The 26,983-nt window shown below is 40.5% G+C and overlaps 1 protein-coding gene across 6 annotated transcripts in view; it reads right to left on the reverse strand.

Moving 5' to 3' along the window:
• Positions 1-6,331: 6,331 nt before the first annotated feature.
• Positions 6,332-26,983, reverse strand: part of TARBP1 (tRNA guanosine 2 -O-methyltransferase TARBP1) — a 77,663-nt gene continuing 57,011 nt past the window's right edge. For 2 of the 6 annotated variants that reach the window (XM_039464284.2, XM_074385334.1), the window contains 8 exons: positions 23,456-23,542; positions 18,574-18,770; positions 14,617-14,698; positions 12,157-12,328; positions 8,310-8,501; positions 8,027-8,151; positions 7,414-7,550; positions 6,332-6,731 (listed from right to left, as the gene is read on the reverse strand). In XM_039464284.2, coding sequence (XP_039320218.2) covers positions 6,563-6,731; positions 7,414-7,550; positions 8,027-8,151; positions 8,310-8,501; positions 12,157-12,328; positions 14,617-14,698; positions 18,574-18,770; positions 23,456-23,542 — 1,161 coding nt within the window. In that variant the 3' untranslated portion in view covers positions 6,332-6,562. Of the gene's footprint in view, positions 6,732-7,413; positions 7,551-8,026; positions 8,152-8,309; positions 8,502-12,156; positions 14,391-14,616; positions 14,699-18,573; positions 18,771-23,455; positions 23,543-26,983 lie in introns of those variants that run through there. The other 4 variants (XR_012513607.1, XR_012513608.1, XR_012513609.1 and 1 more) reach the window with 4 other exon arrangements.

Genomic DNA, 26,983 nt, shown 5'->3' on the forward strand with positions numbered 1-26,983 from the left:
GGTAGGTCTTGCCTCGATGCTGATGGCTGCTGACTGATCAGGGTAGCAGGGTGGTTGCTGAAGTTTGGGGTGGTTGTGGCAATTTTTAAGACAACAGTTAAGTTTGCTGTATTGATTGACTCTTCATTTCACAAAAAGATTTCTCTAGAATGCAATGCTGTTTGATAGTATTTTACCTGTAGAACTACTTTCAAAATTGGAGTTAATCCTCTTCAACCCTGCTGCTGCTTTATCACCTAAGTTTATGTCATATTCTAAATTATTTATCTCAACAGTACTCACAGCATCTTCACCAGGAATAATTTCATCTCATCTCAAGAAATAATTTCCTTTGCTCATCCATGAGAAGCAACTTCTCATCCATTCAAGATCTTGAGATTGGATTGCAGCAGTTGTCACATCAGGCTTTTTTTTTTTTTTTTTTTTTTTTTTTGAGACAGGATCTCACTGTCACTCAGGCTGGAGTACAGTGGTGCGATCTTGGCTCACTGCAACCTCCGCCTCTGGGGTTCAAGCAATTCTCCCACCACAGCCTCCTGAGTAGCTGGGACTATAGATGCGTACCACACCTGGCTAATTTTTGTATTTTTTGGTAGAGAGGGGTTCACCATGTTGGCCAGATTGGTCTCGAACTCCTGACCTCAAGTGATCTGCCAACCTTGGCCTCCCAATGCTAGGATTACAGGCGTGAGCCACCTTACCCAGCCAGGCTTCACATCGAATTCTGTTATTTCCACACATCTGCTGTTCCTTCCTCCAACATGAAGTCCCCAGCTGCATTATTAGCCCCTAACAAGTCGCCCATCCTTTAAAACTTTGAAGCCAGGCATTGACTTCTCTCTAGCTCTGAAAGTCCTAGATGGCATCTTCTTCCAAAAAAAAGGCTGTTTCATTTGCATTGAAAATCTGTGTAGTATAGCCACCTTCATCGGTGATCTTAGGCAGATCTGGGTGATTTGCTGTAGCTTCTACACAAGCACTCGCTTCTTCACCTGACACTTTTTTGAAGACAGCTTCTTTCCTCACACTTCGTTAACCAATGTCTGTGAGCTTCACACTTTTCTGCTGTAGCTTCCTTACCTCTCTCAACCTTTATAAAATTGAGTACAGTTAGGGCTTTGCTCTGGATAAGGCCTTGGGTTAAGGGAATATTGTGGCTGGTTTGATCTTTTATCCAGAAAACTCAAACTTTCTCCATATCAGTAGTAAGACTCACTTTCTTATTTATGTGTTCACTGGAGTAGCACTCTTAATTTCAAGAACTTTTCCTTTACATTTACAGCTTGCTAAGCATTTGGTGCAAGAGGCCTAGCTTTTGGCCTGTGTCAGCTTTTGACATGGCTTCCTCACTAAGCTCTTTTTACTTATTTTTTTGAGATGGAGTTTCACCCTCTAGCCCAGGCTGGAGTGCAATGGTGCAATCTCAGCTTATCACAACCTCTGCCTCCCAGGTTCAAACAATTCTGCCTCAGCCTCCCAAGTAGCTGGGACCACAGGAGTTTGCCACCATGCCCAGCTAATTTTTTTTTTTTTTTTTTTTTTTTTTTTTTTTTGTATTTTTAGTAGAGACAGGGTTTTTCCATGTGGGTCAGGCTGGTCTCGAACTCCCGACCTCAGATGATCCGCCTGCCTCAGCCTCCCAAAGTGCTGGGATTACAGGTGTGAGCCACAATGCTCACACCAAGCTCGTAATCATTTCTGGCTCTTAAAGTGAGAGGCTTGCCACTCTTCCTTTCACTTGAACACTTAGAGGCCATCCATAGTGTTATTAATTGGCTTAATTTCAATATTGTTGTCTCAGGGAATAGGGAGGCCTAAGAAGGAGGGAGATAGGGGTCAGTGAGAGGAGCAGTCAGAACACACACATTTATCAATTAAGTTCACCGTCTTATATGGGTGCAGTTTGTGGCACCCCAAAGCAATTATAAAAGTAACACTAAAGATCACTGATCACAGATCACCACAGCAGATAAAGCAATGAAAACATTTGAAATATTGTGAGAAGTAGCAAAACGTTAACACAGAGACACACCCTGTTGGGAAAATGGCACAGATAGATTTGCTTGACACAAGGTTGCCACAAACCTTCAGTTTGTAAAAAACGCGTTATCTGTGAAGCACAATAAATCAGGTGCAATAAGATGAGGTATGCCTGTATAAGGGAGGATATGTATAGGTTAAATGCAAATATTATACCATTTTATATAAGAGACTTGAGTATCTTCAGATTTTGGTACCTGCAGAGGGTCCTGGAACTGATCCACCATGGATACGGGGGGATGACTGTACTGTGTTGACGGATTCGAAGATTCACTATTGTTAAGATATTGTTAAAGTTTCTCCAATTTGATATATAGGTTCAATACAACCCCAATCAAAGTCTCAATAAGCTTTTTTGCAGATATTGACAAACTGATTCTAAAATTTATATGGAAAAGCGAAGGAACTAAAACAGTCAATTTTAAAAAGAAGAACAATGTTGGAGGAGTCACATTACTTGATTTCAAGACTTATTTGAAAGGTACAGTAATCAACACGGTATGGTATGGGCAAAAGGAAAGATCTAGTTTAATGGAACAATAGAGACCCATACAAATAGTCAACTGTGTTTGGATAGAGGCACAAAGGCATTGCAACAGAGAAAGGATAATCTTCAACAAATAGTGCTAGAAAAACTGGATATTCAAACACACCAAAAAAAAAACTTTTTAACATCCTCATGCCTTATACAAAAAGTGACTCAAAATGGATCACAGAGCTAAATGTAAAAACGATAAAACTTATAGAAAACAAGTTCTTTGGGGGAGGGGCGGGGGAGTGGGGAGGTGGGAAGAGATAGCATGGGGAGAAATGACAGATACAGGTGAGGGGACGGAAGGCAGCAAACCACACTGCCAAGTGTGTACCTATGCAACAATCTTGCACGTTCATCACATGTACCCCAAAACCTAAAATGCAATAAAAAAAAAAAAAAGAAAACAAGTTCTTTCTTAAAATGATGAAAAGATAAAATACAGACTGAGAGAGAATATTTGCAAATCACGTTTTATGAGGAACTTGTATACAGAATAAATCTTATTCTCAAAAACAATCTGGTTTTAAAAATAAGACTTTGTATATACTTCTCAGAGATATACTCTGAAAAATATATGAAAAGATGCCCCATGTTATTAAACATTAGAGTAATGCAAATTAATACCACAATGATATATCACTACACACCTATTAGTGTGGCTTAAATTAAAACGTTGACAATACCAAGTGCTGACAAGGATGCAGAGTGACAGGCATTCACTGCAGGTGGAAAATGCAAAAAATAAAGCCCCTTTGGAAAAGTTTTTTACAGAGTTAAACATACACTTACCTTATAACCCAGTAATCATACTCCTAGGTATTTCACCAAATGAACTGAAAACAAAACCTATGTATCGATATTTATTTGAAGCAGCTTCATTCATAATCACCAAAAACTTGAAACAATCCAGATGCCTACAACAGAGGAATGGATAAACTGTGATACATCTGTGCAATGGGATGCCACTCACAAATAAGGAAAAATGAACTCTGATTCACACAACATAGACGAACTTTAAATGCACTTTCCTATGTGAAAAAGCCAGATCCAAAAGGCTATATATATATATACATTTTTTTTTAAATTAAACGTCAAGGGAAGCGCAAATGCATATTACATGCCGCCATTTTTAAGATTCTGGAAAAGGTGAAACTAAAGGATAGAAAACAGATCAGAGGTGACCAATGGCTGAGATGAGGAAAGGGGTTGACCATGAAGGGGTTACACAAACTTTGGGTGATGAAACTGTTCTCTATGCCACTGTGGTGGTAGATCCATGAGTTCACATTTGTCAAAACCCAGACTGTGCACTATAAAGAGTGACCCTGAATGCACATTAAGATAGAATCAACCAAGATACCGGGGGGATTACAATATGGAATGCAGGTTGTGATGAGTCTAACTGTATTATAAATATATGACATAACCCTATTAAAAGAGGTGGGTAAGAAAGGGACTGACTTAAGTAACTGGAAAATAGTGTTTTGACCAGATACTGTAAGGTTATGGGGCAAAAAGAACTCTATTCACGTTGCTAAATTTGCAATTCTGAAACTACGTTTATATTAGGATTGAACAAAAAAGTAAATATAGATAATGGGAAACAGGTCTATGTCAGAAAAAGCAGTTGAAAGTGAGAAGTGAATCTTAGAATGAATCCTGTGGTGCTGGATTGGTGTCAGAGAAATTGGTACGAAGTCATGTTTATGTTCACCTATCTAGACTGACAAATGCAGAAACATTTATAGATATATATGTACGTGGGTTGATAAGACATACACAGATCCCCCTAGCTCCATCCACTGAGAGGGATGTGCATAGCATCCAAATATTCCCCCTAATATTAATTACTCTGGTAATTTTAACAGCTGCCCCTGAATTCTTTGATCCTCCTCCCTCCCAGAGGGTTTACATTCCCTACCTTTTAGTATAGGCTGGGCTTAGTCACTTACCTTTAACAGACTGAGGAAAAGAACAGAGAGCAAATTCACAAAGAATGTGACAAGCACAGCCTTCCGCAAATGATCGGAGTGGAACATCCTGCTGGTGCCATGCGCCACTTGACATGATGTGATGGAAGGCACGTGACTATTGTCATATTCCTCCTCAAAACCACCACCTCAGTCTAATGAGAAAACACTAGACAAACCCAAAATTATGGGACATGTACAGAATACTTGGCCAGTACTCTTCAAAAGTATCCAGGTCATGAGAGACAAGGAAAGACTGAATATCTGGTCAGAGATATGAGACTAAGGGGACTTGATGAGCAAATGCAATGTGGTATCCTGGGATGGCTCCTGGGGCAGAAAACAGAGTGGAAAATGGGAGATCTGAATCAAGTCTATGTATAGTGAAGAGCACCACTGTCAACCGTTAATTTCTTAGTTTTGCTGAAGGTCACCATGGTTATGAGAGATCACATTAGAGGCATGTGGGTGAAGGGTATACGAAAACTTTGTGTACTCTCTTTGCATCCCTTCTGCAAAACCAAGTTATTTCAAAAGAAAACTACAGACGAATATATTTACAGGTAATGAACTTAAATTTAAATATTATTAAAAGGGACCCAGACATAATCGAAGTTCATTGCTGGGTAGTGACAATTACCCATAAGTAATTAAGTATAAATAGCAGAGAAAAAATTTGAAAGAACAGAAACAGTCAATCAACACTTACAGGTTCCACTCTGTTTCAATGATGCACAGGAGTAATTCAGCTCCTTTAGGTCCATGTTCATACTTGTCAGAATATAGACTATTTCTAACCACTATTTGATCTGTCTGTGCAAAAGTACTATGAAAAACTTCGTATACACTTTTTTTTTTTTTTTTTTTTTTTTGAGATGGAGTCTAATTCTCTCACTCAGGCTGGAGTGCAGTGGCGCAATCTCAGCTCACTACAGCCTCCACCTCCCAGGTTCAAGTGATTCTCCTGTCTCAGCCTCCCAAGTAGCTGGGATTACAGGTGCATGTCACCATACCCAGCTAAATTTTGTATTTTTAGTAGAGACAGAGTTTCACCATGTTGGCCAGGCTGGTCTTCAATTCCTGAGCTCAGGTAATCCGCCCGCCTCAACCTCCCAAGTGTGCAGATTACAGGCGTGAGCCACCGCAGCTGGCCATAAACTTATTATGAGTGACTATGGCCTTGGTCATGGCTTTAAAAATAAATTAAAGCCTATATTACCTGAGCATTCTGAGCCTCAAAGGGACGCTGGCTCCACATCCTGCCAAGCGTGCTTCCTGAGGGGAGTATGGAGATGGAAAGCAGCACAGAGGCCGATGACCCCACTTCATTCAGGAACTTTGCCTCACGCTCCCCAGTCTCCATATGACTCAAGGGTATGAGTATTCACAGATGATTGCTGCTTTAACTCTGCTTGATTATAGTCCACATTTCTGACAACAGGAGTTTCTAGGAAATAAATTATCTCTTAAAAAGTCCATTGGTGCTGGGCATGGTGCCTCACACCTATAATCCCAGCACTTTGGAAGGCTGAGGCGTGCAGACCACCTGAGGTCAGGAGTTCAAGACCAGCCTGACCAACATGGAGAAACCCCGTCTCTACTAAAAATACAAAAAATTAGCTGGGCATGGTAGTGCATGCCTTTAATCTCAGCTACTTGGGAGGCTGAGGCAGGAGAATCACTTGAACCCAGGAGGCAGAGGTTGTGGTGAGCCAAGACTGTGCCATTGCACTCCAGCTTGGGTAACAAGAACACAATTCCATCTTTAAAAAAAAAAAATCCATGGTTTATTTCCACAATTGCTTATTTTATTAAAGAAACAATACAACAAAAAGTGTTTATTAAAGGAGAAAATATATAGTAATATATTTAAGGCACATGACAAACTTTTGGCATTAAATTGCAAGAAAAAGGAAATAGAAATTATAACAGTAAATTTCACAATCTGTTTCTTTAGTCCGAATAGTTTTTTTAAAAAAACTTTCAACAGCACCAGCAGTTTACTGAGAGAGGCGCATCATGGCTTGGTGTCTCTGTGGGAGAGCAGCTGCTGCCTGGTGTACTCCCAAATCAGCAGGGCTCCACTCACGTGGACATTCAGTGAGCGGATAATGCCCTGCTGAGGAATTTCCACGCAAACGTCCAACTGCTGGATCAGATTTGCTGGAATTCCCTCACGTTCATTTCTGAGGAAGAAAATGGAAGAAAAGTTAGTTTTCCTGTATAAAAATTTTTTTCTATGATATTTTTTATTTTTTATTTATTTTTCTCTTCGATATTCTGAAAGTTACTAAAAGAGACATTAACAAATGAAGTAAATCTGTGGTACCAGGAAATAAGTAAGAGTTTAAGAAAAAGACTGATGGGTCAATTCTATGTTCACCTGACCATGCCAGAAAGATGAAATAAAAGGAAAACCCAGGGGGCTTCTTATAAATGTTATAAATCAAAGAGAAGTGCAGGTATGAGCAGTAGTCTAGATAAACTGTAAAACAGAAAGGTAACATCTTCCTAATCAGGCATGGTGGTTCACGCCTATAATTCCACCACCTTGGGATGCTGAGGTGGGCAGATCACTTGATGTCAGGGGTTTGAGACCAGCCTGGCCAACATGGTGAAATTCTGGGTCTGGTAGAGCACACCTGTAATCCCAGCTACTTGGGAGGCTGAGGCCCAAAAATCACATGAGCCTGTGAGGCAGAGGTTTCAGTGAGCCGAGATTGTGCCAATGCACTCCAGCCTGGGCTACAGAGTGAAATTCCGTATCAAAAAAAAAAAAAAAAAAGAAAGAAAAAAAGAAAAGAAAGGTAACATCTTCCAGTAGTCTGGGGTTCCGAGAATATACTATGGACAAGAGAAGCTTCTTACCCCAACAAGAGTAGAGATTTCTCAGGAAAGCAATATTGGGTTAGGTCTAAACTTTTGGCAGTTTGTTCCACTCCAATGATGGTATAACCTTCTGTTTTCTTCTGCTGCAGATAATCAATTAGCTGAGGTGGTTTTACCTGAATGTTAGTTTAAATAGAACATAACATTCATTCACTTACAGCCCTGCTTGTTGTGAATTAGAGTTAAAAAACTTATTAACCTAAACTTGTTAGGTCTTTTTAAAAGAAAATGGACAGAACTATACATTATAAAAAAGAACTCTCCCAACACGATATAAATTTCTAAGAATTATCCTACATCAAGAGTGAGCTGTAACAGGATACATTTTACTGAACAGAATTCGACATTATTGATGATTTCTAAATGTGACCTATAAAAAAATAAGTAGAAAAACAGAAGTGGGCTGTATTTTACTTTTAAGCATTGTTCTTAAACGATTAAAGATGGCCCTACTATAAATTAAGCAAAATAACTAATACACAAAGAGCACTACAAAATATTTCTACAAACTTTTTAAACTTTTATTTTAGGTTCGCGGGTACATGTGCGGTTTTGTTATAAGAACTTTAATAATAAATTACTTTCCACCCACCTCCACTAAAGGAAGCCACTGTTCTGCAGAGACACTGAGGTACTGGAACTGTCTGTCGCTGATGCACTGAAGACTTCCAACAACGAGCACGGAAGCCCCAAACACCTCGCAGGTCCTGCACAGTCCTGCACAGAACACCTGGAGTCATTACAGTTGTTTCCAGCACAATGCTAAACTCATCAGCTCCCATACGTTCCTTTGGAGCTCCCATGGCAGCAGATTAATTAAAAAATATTTAAGACTAAAAGATTTTAGGCAAGCTCCTGGAAATCTACAACTTTACCTCCTAAATTGGTTGGTTTGTCAATGAGCGAGGCCACAACGATTAGTCTACTAATTGACTTTCCAAGTCTGGCAGCACGATCCTGAAGCAGGAGTTCCAGGTCTAACTCAGGAACACGATTGTTCCATGGGATAATCTTCTTCTGAACGTCAGTCCACTCTGCTTGGTTATCTGCTTCGACCAAATTCATACCTGGGAAGGAAAAAGAAAACAATCCACATATAAATAAATCTGAATCTATTTCTGTATATTTATACACGTATACATATCTTTTTGTTTTTTTCTTTTTATTTTGTATATGTATTTTTAATGAGATTTAACAAAGCATTAACTAAAAAACTTTACTTGCATTCAGACACAATTGCCATTTTTAATAGTAATTTTAAGTTTTCAAATTCAGCTCTACTAACTAATACTGTGATACTTCATGAAAACAAAAGATAAACATTTTTTCACATTTTAGCATATCTGAAATTGAGACATGTCTTAGAATCCAGACTATCATAGTTTAGTAACTTTTTTTTCCTTGGAGGAACATAAAATAATGGTTTATCTTACAAACAATAGAGGATTAGGATTTTCTGTGGAAAGACTATTTCTGAAAACAATATAATAAAATATCTAAAATAATTTTACAAGTTATTGGAGGAACTCTTCTAAAATGAAGGATGTTGTATAAAGCAGTTATCTCTTAAATAAACTGATGAGTACACAGAACGTTATTAGTCTATCTGATGCAGAGCTTTGGTCTCTGTAGTACAGGAAGGAGACTCTATTGCTGAAGCTCTTCCTCAACTCTGTCCTACTCCAAACTGCTTTCTGAGCAATCAAGGAGCACTTAGTTCACTTAGGATAGGACAGACATGCAAATAATTTTAACACAGTACAACAGTGAAGGTAATGCTCACACAGAAAGGGATTACTAATGTCTGGGGGAAGGAAAGGCAAAGAGTAAGACCCAGGAAGGCTCATGGGAAGGACGGTAAAAGTCTGCAAAGCAGACAGTAAATACAGCATGTGCACAGGCCTGGGATGTGGGAGCAACATGGTTCAGGCAGCAGCAGGTACCTTGGCTTAGTGCACAGCCTGCAATGGAGTGGAGGGAGATGGCTCAGATCAAAGAGCTTTGCATATAATGATAAAGCATTTATTCTACTGGCCAGGCACAGTGGCTCACGCCTGTAATCCCATAACTTTGGGAGGCCGAGGCGGGAGGATCACCTGAGGTCAAGAGTTTAAGGCCAGCCTGGCCAACATGACGAAACTCTGTCTCTACTAAAAATACAAACATTAGCCAGGCATGGTGGTGGACCCCTGTAATCCCAGCTACTCGGGAGGACGAGGCACAAGAATTGCTTGAACCCGGGAGGCAGAGGTTGCAATGAGCTGAGATGGTGCCACTGCACTTCAGCCTGCAGCCTGAGAGACAGAGTGAGACTCCTCTCAAAAAAAAAAAAAAAAAAGATAATTTATTCTACAGATAAGACATTAAAGGATTTTAAGAAGGGGAGTACCAGGACTGCTGTGTGTTTCAGAGAAATCTCTCTTACTAGCTATGTGGAAGCTAGAAAACCATTAAGAGGCTTCTGTACTAGTCCAGGTAAAGAGAATGCCACTCTAAATTAAGACAATAGGGGCTAAAAAAGAGGCAAACAGGACGAGAACGACTTCCATGATAGTTGAGTGACACCATTAATAGGGCATACAGAGCAGGCAATTCTGGGCAGAAAGGCAAATCGAATTTGGAAATGGTGATATTTCAAGAGCTTAAGGAATATCCCGATGCTAATGTCCAGTCTGTTGAGGAAAGAGGCTGGACAGCAGATAAGGATTTGAAAGTTACAGTTACACAGGCGGTGGTTTCAGGTTGTGGACGTTAATCAATGTGTTCTGGGAGAGCATGAAGAGTGAGAAGAAGACCAGGCCAGTGAAAACCTTCAGTGGCAGCAGAGGTTGGTCAGAGGGTACAAAGTTACAGTCAGCCAGGAATAAGGTCTTGTGTTCTAGTGTATATTAAGATGACTATAGGCAACCATAATGTATTGTATACTTCCAAATGGCTAGAAGAGAGCATTTTCAGTGTTCTCACCACAAAGGTGAGACGTGATGGACATGCTAATTACCCTGATTTGACCATTACACGATGTATATATGTATCAAAACTTCACACTGTACCCCATAAATATGTACCATTATTGTTTGTCAATTAAAAATGAAGCAAAACTTTCATAAAAAAGAAAAAACGTATTTAGGGGGATCCTAACATTTAAGCCTCAGCATGAAAAGCCTATTACAACATGCCTCTCTTTTCCAAAAGCAAGCAGAACAAACAGACCTCATCAGCCATTTTGCCAATCCAGTAACACCTTACTCCCCTTCTCCACTTTATGGCAGAACTCGACAGCTGTCTATGCCATCCTCTTCCATCTCCTCCCAGGCTCTACCCAACCACTCTGGGAAGTGCCTCCTGTCACTGTCTTTTGCTCCAGAATCTTCATATTTACTCTTCCTTTTCCAGTAAAGCTCTCCCCCAGACAGACCTCGGCCTGCCTTGCCTGTACTTCCTTGGGGGGTCTCTGTTCAATGTCAACTCCTTAGAAAGATCTTTCTTACCCTCTGTCCCTCTCTTTACCCTGCTTTGTTTTTTCACAGTACTTCTACTACCAGACACTCTGTTAGGTACGGGTTCACTCCTCTGTAAGAACGTGCGCTCTGTGAGGCAAGGACTTTGTCTCAAGTACAGCACGTAGGAGGCAATCAATCGTTGTTGAATGAATACATTTAGGACAGTATGTCTTAAAACACATTAGTGAACCATCCAGAGGCTTGATTAAAAAATTGCATTTTCCCAGAACTCTTCTCCAGAGATACTGAATTAAACTAAGGGTGGTTCCAGACCCGTAATTGGCCTTTTCAACAAGTCACATGTGAGTCCTGAAGACATGAAAAGTTTACAGAAGCACCAACGTCGGCGGCAAGTGGGGGACTCGTTGAGCGAGAAGGGCCAGAGTGGGGAGGAAAGTCAGGATGGCGAGAGACTTGGCAAATACGTGGCACAGAAAGGGCAGGTGTGATCCGAGGGCAGTGTCTATCTGTCCACTCAGACTGTGTAATGGAAACGGAAAGAAAATTTCTAATTTCCTGAAAGAAGTTTCAAAGGTGGTTATGGGTTGGAGAGAGCCAGAGGTAGGCTAAAATGTGAGTGGCAGACAGGAAGGTGAACTACAGCTATTAGAAAGGTTAGCTGTGATTTTTAAATTGAGTTAGGGAACTCGATCCTCGGGTTTTAGGGCAGCTTGACTGTGAAGGGAAAGGAGGAGGAGGAAGAGAAGAACGTGGGTTCCAGAGGAAGCTGAAGGGAAGGCGTTCGGGTACAGGGAAGGGTGAGGCAGGGGAGAAGGGATAACACAGGAAGTGGCGTGCAACCAACCAAGAGGGGACCAGAATCAAGAGCTGTGGTTTAGTCCCAAAGAGGACAAAAAAAAAGAGATTTCCTCATTTGGTCCTTTCAGAAATTTTTATTTTTACAGAAATATACAGTAGAAAAGCAATGAGTATTAATGAACAATTACACTTAAAAGAGAGACCACTGGCCATCAGCTTTATATACACAGATCAGGCTTTCTTTGGCTTTTTTTTTTTTTAAATAGCAAAGTTAACTTTCAACTAAAAGTGTCAGTCAAAGTTATGCCACACTTTTTCACTGCCTTTTTCCTAACTGAAAAGGCAGAGTTCCCATGTTAATTTTAGTGAGATTATTAACTACCTGTCGTAAGTAACTTAAATCAAAAAAAGATCTAACCAGATCAACAAGGGGAATAAAAATAAAATGAAAATTCTCTTTTACCTGTGTCCTGCTGAGACCAGTCACCTGGTTTTAGTTTACCAAGTTGAGTTTGAGAAAGGCACCACTGAAATCCCGCATCTAAAGGAACATCAGTGAATCTGGTAAATTTATCGATGGTGATCCATTCATCTTCAATGAGGCCTGAAAGGCGTGGAAGGATGTAAAATATGGTCTGAAAAGAGAATTATAAAATCTAAATTTCTTCCTTTAAAAATAACGAAGAAATATACAACACATCTAAAATACAACTTAATTATTAATGATATAGTCTCCCAACTGTATCTGATCAAATTACATACTTTCATTTATATCTTATAGCAACTATCTACGTATATTTCTCATCTTCTCTGAGAAATCAGAGGATTAATTTAGGGAATCTCTGAGAGGAGGCAGAACTTGTACTCCAGTACTTCTAGCTGTGTGTAATAAACCAGTGCGTGCCTAATAAAAACAATGTTTCAGAAGTAATCAATTCTAATGATGGACAGTATCTGGATAAGTGCAATTTACTGATAACTAAATACCTCCAAAGGCAATCAAGCTGAAGCTTTTTTCATGACAAGTCTTTCACTCTCATAAGCATTAGATAAATTCAGAATCTGAATTCCAGTTTGACTAATATAATTAGTTGTGTGATGTTAGGCAAGTGATCCAGCCTTTCTTGGCTTCAACTTCCTCATTTGCAAAATGAGGATAAAATCAGATTACAACAGCATAGTGTTTTCACAAAACACTTTGTTTTGTGAAAATGGCATAGTCTGGTACCACTGTAAACAATCCCCAGGCGAGCAATCCTCCTTTGCTTTTCTTTTTTTTTTTTTTCCACAAGGCTGAAACTCTGTCTGCTCAGGCTGGAGTGCAATGGCGCGATCTTGGCTCACCGCAATCTCCGCCTCCCAAGTTCAAGCGATTCCCCTGCCTCAGCCTCTAGAGTAGCTGGGATTCCAGGCATGCACCACCACGCCTGGCTAATTTTGTATTTTTAGTAGAGACAGGGTTTCTCCATGTTGGTCGGGCTGGTCTTGAACTCCCGACCTCAGGTGATCCGCCCACCTCGGCCTCCCAGAGTGCTGGGATTATAGGCATGAGCCACCGCGCCCGGCCCTTCTTTCCTTCTCTTACCTACTAAAAGAACTAAACCAGAAAATGACCAACAGTGATATGTACATAGGAAGCAGAGGTCCAAGTAACAGGCAACTTAAAAATGAAACAAACTGAACAGCATGCACATGTGTTCATGACAGGTTTGAGAATGAATATGGTTTTCTTCATGCTAGCCATACCTGTGCAAACTTCAACTGTCCTAATGATCATGACTACATGCTGATTAGGGGAGCACCAAGTACAGCTCCAAATAAATGAAGAGACACAGTTCTTGTGAACCATTAAGTCCCATTATTTTATTTACATATATAGTTTTAATTCATCTCATTAATGGAGACTAAAACATACAACATATGAGAGTGAGGTGGTCAAAGACAAGGATGAGGGGGGCAAGGAGGGAGGCAAAGGACTTACTCCTGTTGGAGAACTGAATAGGAAAAGGTAGACTTAACACTACAGGGTTACTAGAGGAGTCCTGCAGAAAGATGCCAGACAAAGCATTCTGGACGCTAAAGAACACAGAGCAGAGCATGTTAAAATCTTTGAAAAATCCTAAGTCATACTTGCAGTGAAGCAGCAGAAAAAACACATTAGTGTTCTATGATGCATATCTCACAATATATAGATCTCTATTTTTTAAAGACCAGTTTATTAGTAATCTTAGTAATCCACCAAAAAACTTGCTTATGCACAGTAGCTTAAGTTACCAATAACTTGTAAGTTCTTCAGAGGGAAAGCACTAGGTCAAATGATTTAAATTCAAGAACGGCACATTATAATTAGAGTTGAAAAAGCTAGAAAGTAACATAATTTATGCAACGTCTAATGATTTACATATTGAATTAATTTACATGTTAATCACAATAAGCATGTTTATGGTTCTTAAAATTATATAAGCACATTTTGTTACAGTGAGGTGATGTATCATTTGCTATACCATTTTCATTACCCAGAACTTAAAAAATGCCATTAACAAAAGAGTTTATCTTTTTGTTCTTTCATTAACAATGGGCTTCAGTACAATAAAATCTCACCTGCACAAATGTTCTCACTCATTTCCTTTTAATGTCAGAACAGATTTCTGTTTAGAGTTAAATATTCCCTTCCATTGTTTACAAGCCAGACACTGCCTGAGAAATAGAAAGTGAAAATGACTAGCCAATTTTCACTGCTTTAGAGTGAAATGAAAGCAAGTCATCTGCATAAACTGACAAACTTAAAACTTTAAAATGTTAAGGCGATGTTTGTAAGCAAGGAAAAAGATTTGCCCTAATCATAACCTTTCAACAAAAACAGAGAGGAAGCATCAGGATTAAAGATACAGTAGAGAATTTACAAATGATATTCTCCACTCACCTCTAGACAATAATCCTTGAGTGGGTGAAATGTTGCAAAAAAGAAATGCTCCTGGATGTGTTGCCAATTCTTCTTGGCATTCCTAAGGATTAAAAATAAGGTACGAGCCACAAACAAATGAAACAATTCTGGTGAGGGAGAATCAATTAGATATCTTAAAGAGGGGCTGCAGAGCTGAGAAGGAACAGAAAATTTTGTGAACTTTATCCTAAGATTTATACACACCTCTCCAAGATCAACATATACTTTAAAAACTGACATTAAATTTCACATTTTGAAATGGAACCTTAAACCTATGTCTGGCAGTTAACTTTTTTTTCCAGGAGAGAAAAACATTACATAAAAGTTCCTTTTTCTACTCCAAAGACTCACAGCACATAGCCAAACTGTACCCACTTTCACAAACCAGACAAATTTACTATGAGCAGAGTTTAAATTTTTAAAACATGTGTTGTCAAGTTTATGATTTAAAAGGCAAGAAAGGTAGGAATACAAATTATACAACATGACAGGCAGGTTTCAGATGAAATTCATGATCATCAACCCATAAACTAAGCAGCAATTTCAAGATATTTTTCTGGCAAGACCACTCTCCTGCTCCGACCAATGTATCCACTCCCCAGAGTTCCTACTCTTTACCGGACCCTCTCAATAACAGCAGACAGCCATGCCTCACACATCACAGGAGATAGGAGTGAGAGATCCTTCTTCCTGCCACCTCCTTATACCCACCTATCCTCTTTTCTCCTTCATTTTCAAGAATGTCTCTTCAAAGGGCAATACCCCCTGAACTGATGGCATTCCCCTGAGTTTTGCCCATCTCCCCCAACTTCTGCATCTCCCTTCTTCTCTATTCTAGCCTTTCCTTCAGCCTTTTCAAAAGGGCTTTTATATCTAATTTTAAAAAAACAAAACCAAACCTTTAAATTAAAGTGTCCATCAGTACTGGACTCAAGAGATAACTTAAGGCACAGCTATACAATGGAATAGTAGGTAGCTGTTAAGAGTCAGTTTACTGGGGTTTCAACTTTGGTGAGAGAAGGGAGGAAGGAGACTGTCTCATTTTTATTTGATGCCTTTCCACATGTTCAACTTCCTATCTATGAATATCACCTAAAAACAACTAACGTGGCCAGGTGCAGTGGCTCACGCCTGTAATTCCAGCACTTTGGGAGGTCAAGATGGGCAGATCACCTGAGGTCGGGAGTTCAAGACTAACCTGACCAACATGGAGTAACTGCATCTCTACTAAAAACACAAAATTAGCCAGATGTGGTGGCGCATGCCTGTAATCCCAGCTACTTCAGACGCTGGGGCAGGAGAATCGCGTGAACCCGGGAGGCAGAGGTTGCAGTAAGCCAAGATAAGGCAATTGCACTCCAGCCTGGGCAACAGGAGCAAAAGAACTCTGTCTCAAAAAAAAAGAAAAAAAAAAAAAAAACAAGGTTACCAAAAATGAAACAGAAGCCCTCTTTGACAGTACATCCACAACTAGCTGTTGAACTTTCTAATACAGTTTTTGTTTGTTTGTTTGTTTTTTGAGACGGAGTTTCGCTCTTGTTACTCCAGGCTGGAGTGCAATGGCGCGATCTCGGCTCACCGCAACCTCCGCCTCCTGGGTTCAGGCAATTCTCCTGCCTCAGCCTCCTGAGTAGCTGGGATTACAGGCGCGTACCACCATGCCCAGCTAATTTTTTGTATTTTTAGTACAGACAGGGTTTCACCATGTTGACCGGGATGGTCTCGATCTCTTGACCTCGTGATCCACCCGCCTTGGCCTCCCAAAGCGCTGGGATTACAGGCTTGAGCCACCGCGCCCGGCCTCTAATACAGTTTTTTGAGATAATTTTCTAAATAAGTTGGCTATGCCTTACCTTCCTCATCACCTATTTTTTGAAAAATTAATATACAAAATATTTTAACTATTCCAAATATTCAGGTAAAAAAAGTATAGACACCAATAAACCTACCACTCTGATGTAATATATGTTAATGTATTATCCTATCCACATTTGGACTTCTTTTTTTTTTGAGACAGAGTCTCACTCTGTTGCCAGGCTGGAGTGCAGTGGTGTGAACTCAGGTCACTGCAGCCTCAACTTCTCGGGTTCAGGTGATTCTCCCATTCAGCCTCCCGAGGAGCTGGGACTACAGGTGCATGTCACCACCTGGCTAACACGTGTGTGTGTGTGTGTGTGTGTGTGTGTGTGTGTCCATGCACGTGTGTGTGTAATTTTGCCACGTTGCCCAGGCTGATCTTGAACTTCTGGGTATAAGCAATCCACTCACCTCAGCCTCCCAAAGTGCTGGGATTACAGATGAGAGTCACTGCACCTGGTCCCTTCTTGGATCCATTTTAATTTGGTTTCAATCCCCCAACTATGCTACTGAATGGCTTTTGATAAATCCAGTTAAGTACTTTAGTCTCTTATTTATCTTACCTCAAAGCCTGTCCATTTCTCTGTCCCTCTACTAATCTCACACTAATCTCAATCACAATTTTCCTGCACTCTCTCTTGCTCACCTATGATCTGTGGATGATGTCATTCTCAAGTTTAACTTTTTGCTGGCTTCCCAATTCACTCAACATCAACCCAAGCCCAGCCCTGTCCCCCTCCATCTTGTGATTACCCTATTCTCTCCATCAGTCAGACCAGCCTTGCTTGAATTAAAGCTCTGGGTAAATCGAGCGGGGCTGGGAGTTCCCAAACTACACAGAAACCTCTTTCCTTTACTCTTCATTGACCTAGTTCCTATTCATGCTTTAGATTTAAATGTAAATGTAATACAAATGTGCAAAAATCACAAGCATTCCTATAAACCAGTAACAGAGAGCCAAATCATGAGCGAACTCCCATTCACAACTACAAAGAGAATAAAATACCTAGGAATACAACTAACAAAGGATGTGAAGGACCTCTTCAAGGAGAACTACAAACCACTGCTCAACAAAATAAGAGAGGACACAAACAGATGGAGAAACATTCCATGCTCATGGTTAGGAAGAATCAATATCATGAAAATGGCCATGCTGCCCAAAGTAATTTATAGATTCAATGCTATTCCCATCAAACTACCAATGACCTTTTTCACAGAACTGGAAAAAAAACACCTTAAACTTCATATGGAATCAAAAGAGAGCCTGCATAGCCAAGTCAATTCTAAGCAAAAAGAACAAAGTGGAGGCATCACACTACCTGACTTCAAACTATACTACAAGGCCACAGTAATCAAAACAGCATGGTACTGGTACCAAAATAGAGATATCGACCAATGGAACAGAACACAGGCCTCGGAAGTAACACCACACATCTACAACTATCTGATCTTTGACAAACATGACAAAAACAAGCAATGGGAAAAGGATTCCCTGTCTAACAAATGGTGCTGGCCACATGCAGAAAGCTGAAACTGGACCCCTTCCTTATACCTTACACACAAATTAACTCCAGATGTATTAAAGATTTAAACATAAGACCTAACATCCCCTCCATGTCACCTGCTTGATACGGAGCTTCCATGTATGATTTTGTTTGGGGAATTGGAGAGTTCTCATAGACAAGAGAGAAAAGCCTTTAGCTGTAACTAATATTGAGAGGTTAAGAGCATGTCTTTAAAGTCAGGTCCTGTCACTTCTAAGCAGTCCTCAAACAACATAGGATGACATTTAGCTATACTAAAGAGAAACATCTAAAAGTATGTAAAAGATTACTTGCACAATAAAAGATTGAGGATAAAAGGGCAATAAGAGGTCAAGGTGGAGCTGACAATTCACTGTAATTAATTACACCTCATAGTGAGCTGCTTATGCCTGGCCCAGTCCAAGCCCTCGGTGTTCCAGGACGGCAGGACAAGGATGTGGAAGGAGGAGAAGCTGATGTGGCATGGGCACCACCCTCTCCCTGTGGGCCCTGCTGGAGGGTGACGAGGATCAAGAGGGCCACAAAGGCTCCTTACCCTGCTCCATGCATGCTTTCCACTTGATGGAGGCTGGATTCAATCACAGGGGTCAGGGCATCAAATTCTTCAACTCGTAACTCTTTACACATGGTCCAGAGTTTCTTAAGAGCAACTAAAGCATACAGTCGAACACTGAAATTGTGATTGAAGCACCACTGCAGCACAACAATAAGGGCTTGCTTCAGAATGAGTTTCTGAAAAGAAAGGCGATAAATTCTTCAAAACACAGCCATTTTACCCTTACTTGCATGACACAAAAAAGTATCAGAATGATAAAACTGCTCCTAGCATTACTTCTTTCATTGGCTTTGCTACCAGGGCCTCTCATTCTTCCCTCCTGGACAAATTACGTGCACTGGCATTGGCGATTTTCTCATGGAAAAAAAAGCATTCTCCCAGCTCTAGTTTTCATTGATGCTGCAGTACATTTTCACCCCATACTCTAGTACCTGGGTTAATTTGAAAAAAAGTACATTTTATGCTAATCATTATACCACCGCAGTGTGTTTCAAATGGAGCCTCCGTCACTTATTATCTTAATTTGTGCTGAAAAAGTGAGAAATATTATTCAAGAGTCCCACTTTTGGCAGCTTGAAAATGCTCCTAGAGCGATATACCACACGAAGTGCTGTATTCCACCTTGCCACTATTTCTGAGCTACTCTGCCTTCCTGAATGGTGATCCTGAACCCACACAGTACTGAGTAGTGGCAGGAAAACTAAGAAGTGAGGGGAAAATAATAAAACTGTTTCCATTTCCCTGTAGTCTTTTCCTGTGAACTTCAGTCTTTACAGCCCAGAGATTTCATGCAATCCCTTGCTTTCTAAAATCACATGACTCAATAGATAATTGAAAGTCAAAGGAAGTGACATATATTAATGAAGGAATCAGACAGATCCAAACTTTTAAGAAAATATCAGAAGCTATTTTGATGCTCCTACCAAATGTACTTCTCCCCTAAGGCTCATGTGGAAATGCTCACCATGCTGCTCCTGGCAGCCCAGTTTCTACTGACAAAATAAAAACATCCATATTCAAAGAATAGTTTACTAAAGGCATCAGCATGGCTGATAACACACTTCAGGTACCCAAAGTTTCTCTGAGAAAGATATAAACAGATATAAATAATCCTCTTTCTCTCATTCCTTTACTCAACATGTCATCATTTGCCAAAGGTCAGTGACTGTACTGCCAACATTACAACATGTGATGTTATGATATACCCTGGTTTTTGTCCACAATTCCTGGCTTATAACTTCCATAGTCCTTGTTACAGTCTTTTGTTATAACGATCCCATTGGGAAGGAAGTCACTCCATGCAGTCCACACTGAAGGAGGGAAAAGTCATGCTCCCCCTCCTTCAGGACAGAGCATCTATAAAAATTACTTGTAATTTTTTTACAAGAGATTTGTCTAGTCCATCCCTTCTTTTTTTTTTTATTTGAGATGGAGTCTCGCTCTGTGACCCAGGCTGGAGTGTCATGGCACAACTTCAGCTCACTGAAAACTCTGCCTCTCGGATTCAAGCACTTCTCCTGCCTCAGCCTCCTGAGTAGCTGGGATTATAGGTACCCGCCACCACACCTGGTTCATTTTTGTATTTTTATTAGAGACGGGGTTTCACCATGGTGGCCAGGCTGGTCTCGAACCCCTGACCTCAAGTGATCTGCCTGCCTTGGCCTCTCAAAGTGCTGCGATTACAGGCATGAACCACCGCACCTGGACTCATTTATTGATATGATCATTTATTTATACCAGTGTGGGCTCGGGGATATTTATTTTATTCTTTGAGTTGTAATCCAATACTGCTTTACTTTGTTGCTCACACTGTTTCAGCTTTAGCCACTGGGAGCACCTTCCCTCTGCACGCCCATCTCACATCACTCTTGTGTATGTGTAAAGTTCTGCCCTGCTTTCTGACTCTACAAGATGCTCTAGGCTCATCTTGTATACCTTCTGCCCTAGTTCTAGAATCAGATATTTCTTCAGGGATCCCTGGTTCCTTTTATTGGAGAATGGTGTTAGCAACCAAGATCTTGGAGCTAAGTATACATTACTTGTAAATAAAATTTAAAAAAAAATAAAATTAAATTAAATTAAAAAAAAAACCTACTGTAATTCTCAAAAGGGAAAGCAGTGCTTCCTATGGAGCCTATACTCAAAATGTTGATATTGCCAGTGATTGCTTGGCTGGGGCTTTAGAGACTTAACTGATGCTTTTATATGTATCAGTGTAAAAAGCTCTGCTCCTGAATTCTCATGTTCTGCTCACTTTATACAATGAACAAGCTGACAGGACAATACACAACTATGAGCATAATTATGAAAGGCTGTTTTTTTCTTCCTTTTTACTTTTATAGGAACACTTTGAGCTCTGACTTTGAAACCACCACTGCAAAATTGTGACCAAGTCGGTGAAATAGATCTGACCTAACCAACTCTATCTTGCTTCTAACCTCCGAGCTGTCCTTGTTCATTCCTGGGCATAGCTAACTTTGGGAGGCACTTAGTTCATAGTTTAAAACAAAGATGGTAACAGCCCTTTCCCAAAATGAACCTGCTTCTTGCCTAAAGACTAGACTGCCTTTGTAGGACTAACAAATTAGCCTCAAGATTAGAAATTATGGTTTAGGAGTCATGTAGCTGGAGGCTACAACATTTTGACCCTCCCTAAACTGCTCCTAATGTCAGTGCTTGAGATATTTTGCAGACCCTGCACGTGATGGACCAGCTGATATCACCCAGACTGATCAACTGATCTTGTGGCCCCCACCGTGGAACTGACTTAGCACAAAAGGATGCCTCAACCCTATGATTTCATCTCCCACCCAACCAATCAACACCCTCGACTCGCTGGCCTTCCCCCTCCCACCAAATTATCCTTAAAAATGCTGATCCCTGAATGCTCAGCGAGACTGATTGGAGTAATAATAAGACTCCAGACTCCCGTACAAGCAGCTCTGCATACTCTTTCTTTATTGCAATTCCTGTCTTGATAAATCAGCTCTGTTTAGGCGGCAGAAAAGGTGAGCCCACTGGGCGGTTACAGCCTCTGTCGTGTTTGACAATTGTTTTCAATCTCTAACTGCTCAGTACAGATCCATATACAGGTTAAGTAAGACACTTTGAAGAAAACAGAAAGTCTTAAGTGATTGCTTCCAAGAAGTCAACCCTATATTTATCTAGGTAACAATGGACTTTATGTATCAGAAATAAAGAGACTGACAAAATAAATCAGTTTGGCCTTTTCTTAGGTATGTTAAATCTGTTTTTTTTTTTCTAAGGTGTTGAAATGGAAATTATTCTATTCTACTAATTGGTGTTCCATTTTGGATGCTTTGAAAATAAAAAAATAAATCTAAAATATGTAATATATGGTAAGTACAAAAAGGGCTTGATGGAAAAATAACACGTTATTTTTTACCAGATCTAACGTGAACATCTTTTAAGATAAATTCCTTTTCAGAATGTGTCTAAACTATTCTTAGGCTATTGATCTACTGGGCAACAGGACAATGTCCGCTGTCTTAGCTTTCACAATAGATTGTAAGCAAATCTCTTTCCTGCATATGTTTAAAACAGAAAGATAACATTTGATCTTGTCTGATGCCAGAGCCTTCTTGATCTTACGGAAAGTGTGAACAAGTTTTCCTGGAACTGTAACACACTGCCATCTGGCTGATACACACTGCAAGACACCATCAATTTAAAAATGTTATCATGATTTTAAAGCTTAAAATGTGGTGTGGAGAAAGGACTGTCTTAGAATGGATGAAGCAAGTTAATAAAAAACATATCACTGTCTAAAAACTAGAACACTTTGAAAAATTCTAGGCCAGGCACAGTGGCTCGTGCCTGTAATCCCAGCACTTCAGGAGGCCAAGGCGGGTGGATCACAAGGTCCAGAGTTCCAGATCAGCTTGATCAACATGGTGAAACCCTGTCTCTACTAAAAATACAAAAATGAGCCAGGCTAGTGCTGTGCGCCTATAATCCCAGCTACTCCAGAGGCTGAGGCAGGAAAACTGCTTGAACCTGGGAAGCAGAGGTTGTGGTGAGCTGAGAGTGTGCCACTGCACTCCAGCCTGGGCAACAGAGTGAGACTCCGTGTCAAAAGAGAAAAACGGAAAGAAAAATTCTAGGAAAGTGTATTTTCCCTTATATTTTCATGGCACTTTCAATACTTAATAATACTATTTCAATTAAGTTTCCTCCTAGAGTTTACAGTGTATCAGTACATTCTTCTCAGTGGATATAATAATACAGAATCTTATTCCAAATCTTACTGGCAGGTTCTCCTAAATTCTTCAACAGTTGCCATGGTGATTAAGCAAAATTAGTTATGATTTCTGCTCATCTGTGTGAGAACCCACTGGGGACATTGTTCTAAACCTGAGAAACATGAAGTAACTGTACTGCACACTCCAAATGATGCCAGTCATTTTATATCACCTTCAGTTGCCTAACAGCTTTTAATAGTCTGGCCATAAGCTACTTTGCATGAGCATTTGTTAAATAACTACCATTCAGTCACAGAATGCAGTAAGGAAAGTCCTGTTTAAGGAATCCTAAGTAATCACAATCCTAAGAATTATAAATAATTCTTAATTTTATACAAGTATCAACAAAAACGTAGCCAGTAATTTGTCTATAAATTTGGTATGTCCTCAAGCACACCTCAGTGTGTATGCATGTAAATGAGTAATTCCCATTTACTGGGTATTTGTATCTAATATATGTGGACATTAGCAGGGCAGTGAAAAGGGAGTAACTGAAAAAAAAAACCACAGGAATGCTCTACATATAAAAAAAACTGGTACAAATACATAAGATTATTTTTTTATAGTCAAGTTTAAATTCTTACAAACTTAAAACTCACCTTTTCTGGAATATTTTGAGTAATAATGTCCAAATGTGACAAAACCGCTAAAAATGTGCAAATGCTTGTTTTAAGATTTTCTTCACCCTGAAAAAAGAATCAGATAAATATCCATTCAAAGCTTACTGTGAGCCACGCATGTGCAAGGCGCTGGCCGTGCTGGACTCTATGAGGGCCCAGGATGAGAGGCAGCCTCTTCCCTGAAACAGCCCAGGGTCTGGATGGGAAGGGGGTTGGCGGGGGAGAAGCAGGATTGAAAGCAAAGGAAATAACTTCCCAGAGGCAAATGTCAGTACGCACAAAAATCAACAGGTCACATAAAGTATTGAATAACTCAACTCAGTATAGCAGGGCTGGGCGCAGTGGCTCACGCCTATAATCCCAGCACTTCGGGAGGCTGAGGTGGGCAGATCACTTGAGGCTAGGGCTTTGAGATCAGCGTGGCCAACATGGTGAAACCCCGTCTCTACCAAAAAATAAAAAAATTCGCTGGGCATGGTAGCACACACCTGTAGTCCCAGCTACTGGGGAGGCTGACATGGAAGAATCGCCTGAACCCAGGAAACAGAGACTGCAGTGAGCCGAGATTGTAGCACTGTACTCCAGCTTGGGCAACAGAGCGAGACACAGTCTAAAAAAATCTCCAGAAAATAAAGTACAGTGTGCCCTCTGTATGCATGGGTTCCACATCTATGACTTAACCAACCATGGATGGAAAAGATTTAAAGAAATAAAAAATTTTAAAACACAATGCAATTAAAAAGTAATACAAATAAAATTAAAAACCACATAACAGCTATTTACGTAGCATGTACATTGTATTATACATTATAAGTTATCTAAGGTTATTAAAGTATATGGGAGGATGCATGTCAGTTACATGCAAATACTATGCCATTCTAAATAAAGGACCTGGCCAGGCATGGTGGCTCAAGCCTGTAATCCCAGCACTTTGGGGGGAGGCCGAGGTAGGCGGATCATGAGGTCAAGAGATCCAGACCATCCTGGCCAAGATGGTAAAAGCCCATCTCTACTAAAAAATACAAAAATTAGCTGGGCATGGTAGCATGTGCCTGTAGTCCCAGCTACTTGGGAGGCTGAAGCAGAAGAATCACTTGAACCCGGGTGGTGGAGGATGCAGCGAGCCGAGATCGTCTCATTGCACTCCAGCCTGGCAACAGAGCAAGACACCGTCTCACTCGTTCATTCATTCATAAATAAATAAATAAATAGGACTTGAGCATTTTCAGGTTTTGGCATCCGTGAGGGACCTGGAACCAATCCCCCACAGATACCAAGGGCTGACTATACGTGGCAGAGCCAAGGGCATGCTTACTTCAGAAGTGATGCCTTCAGGATGGGAAGGACTGGCCTGGAGAAGGAGCAGGAAGGTGAGAGAATAGATAAGTGAATAAGAACAAAGACTCAAAGGCAAACTTAAGGGAAAGGCACCAAGAGGAGATAAAGCCAGCTGGGCAGGGAGAGATGGGGATAAGGCTCTAAGGTTAAATGGAATCACACTGTAGAGGCTTTAAAGAGCTATAGCGAAAAGCTATGTCACACTTAATCAGCCATCTTGAGGAAACTTTCCAAAAAAGACTGTTCAACTAGAATCTAGAAACCTCCATAATAATAGTGGTTTAGAATAATACATTATTTTAGTGATAATAAACTGATATATGCCAGACAGACTGGAAAGAAAAGAGCATATAAGCAGGAAGATCAGTTTGGAAACCTCTCTAAAAGGCAAATCAGATGATTATTTAATTCCTCTATTTAATTAATAGTTAATGAATGTCTTCTACATAACAGTTACTATAGAAACAAGTTCCTGTAACTTAAAAATCTACTGGAGAAGATAAAAATCAAATCAGATTAAAATTCTAACTATAAGCAGTAATATTTATGTGCTATGAAAACCTAAAATAAGCGGATCTAAACACTCCGGGAGGCAACTTCCTTTAACAATGATGATATGGGCCAGGTGCAGTGGCTCCTGATTATAGTCCCAGCACTTTGGGAGGCCAACACAGGAAGATCACTTGAGGCCAGAAGATCAAGACCAGCCCAGGCAACATAACAAGACCTCATCTGTATAAAAAATTTTTTTTAAAAATTAGCCAGGCATGGTGGCATTTGCTTTATAGTCTCAGCTACTCAGGGGGCTGAGGTGGGAGGATTATTTGAGCTCAGCTGTTCAAGGCTGCAGTGACCTATAATCACCTAAGTGACAGAGCAAGACTCTGTCTCAAAAATAAAAAAAAGAAGACACGAGAACTGAGATGTGAAGGGAGAGAAAGAATTAACTAGATAAAGAGAAGAAAGACTATTTTGTGTAGAGGGCACAACACGTGCGACAGCCTAAAACCAAAAGCACTAGTGATGAGCATGAAAGATTAAAAAGGTCAGTGTGGTACTCAGTTATCCCGGGTGGCCCCCAGTCAACCAACCCTCTATGCATACCCGATGCAGGCCCCTTCCACCCTAGCAGGGATGGTCATATGATTTGCTCTGGCCAATGAACGTTAGCAAGCCTGATGCACCCAGAGGCTGGATGAGCACTTGTACGTGAGGACATGCCCCCCACCTCCTGCCCAGAATGCTCATTCTTGGAGCTCTGAATATAAAGAGGTCCAGCTACTTTGCTAGAGACATGGAGCAAGACTCTGTCTCAAATAAATAAATAAGTAAATTTAAAAACCTGTGAACACAAGCACCTCTTTCAGAAGTCTGACAATGAAATAGTAGAGAGCCACGGTGATTATAGGAGAGGGATGAGAAAACATCCCATGTAAATAGCCACAGAAGATGGATGCTAACTCAAGAAAAGCTAATGGGACCATTTGGTTAAGGAGAGACTGAGGAGAGAATGACAGCAACAAATGACTAAGAAGGCGGAAGGCAAGAGGGCCAAAGAGCCAGTGGAAGAATTACTCTGGTACTGGAGAAGATTCTCATTCTTTATGGTAAAAGGAGGGAAGAAATCTCAGATGGATACTGACATAGGCAGATGTGTCCGACTGCTATTGAGAAGATACAGGTATTCCTATGTGGTAACTGTTATTTAAAAAATAAAGGGTAAGGTAATTTGTTTCCAATAAAGGAGGAAAAGGTGTAGTGGACAACTGCCCCTTTCTTTGATATGTATCCTGAATCCCCTTCCACAATTAGGGAATTCTTCCATCTTCTGAGTGTTTGGGGACACTGAAAGATGCTGGAAGTTCATCTTCCCAGCCTCCTTGCCACTAACAAAAAGGCACCTGACCTGGTTCCAAAGACCCCAGTTCCAATTTCTAAACTGAGAACTCAGAACTCTCCACTGCAGGTGGCAGAGACAGCAGGTATACAGTTGGCTATGGCAAAGCCCTGCTGAAGGCACCATATGTCCAGTGGGGTAATGTCCCCAGTGAACCAGCTCTCTCTGGCCTGCCTGTGGCTGCTGTTCTAGAAGCCACTGAGCCTCCCCTCACTGCCAATTTTCCAGGCCTGATTCTGTAGCTTTCCCAGCATTCTGTAAGCTACCTACTA

The sequence above is a fragment of the Saimiri boliviensis genome, chromosome 14 (genome assembly GCF_048565385.1).
Source record: "Saimiri boliviensis isolate mSaiBol1 chromosome 14, mSaiBol1.pri, whole genome shotgun sequence".
NCBI classification, from domain to species: domain Eukaryota; kingdom Metazoa; phylum Chordata; class Mammalia; order Primates; family Cebidae; genus Saimiri; species Saimiri boliviensis.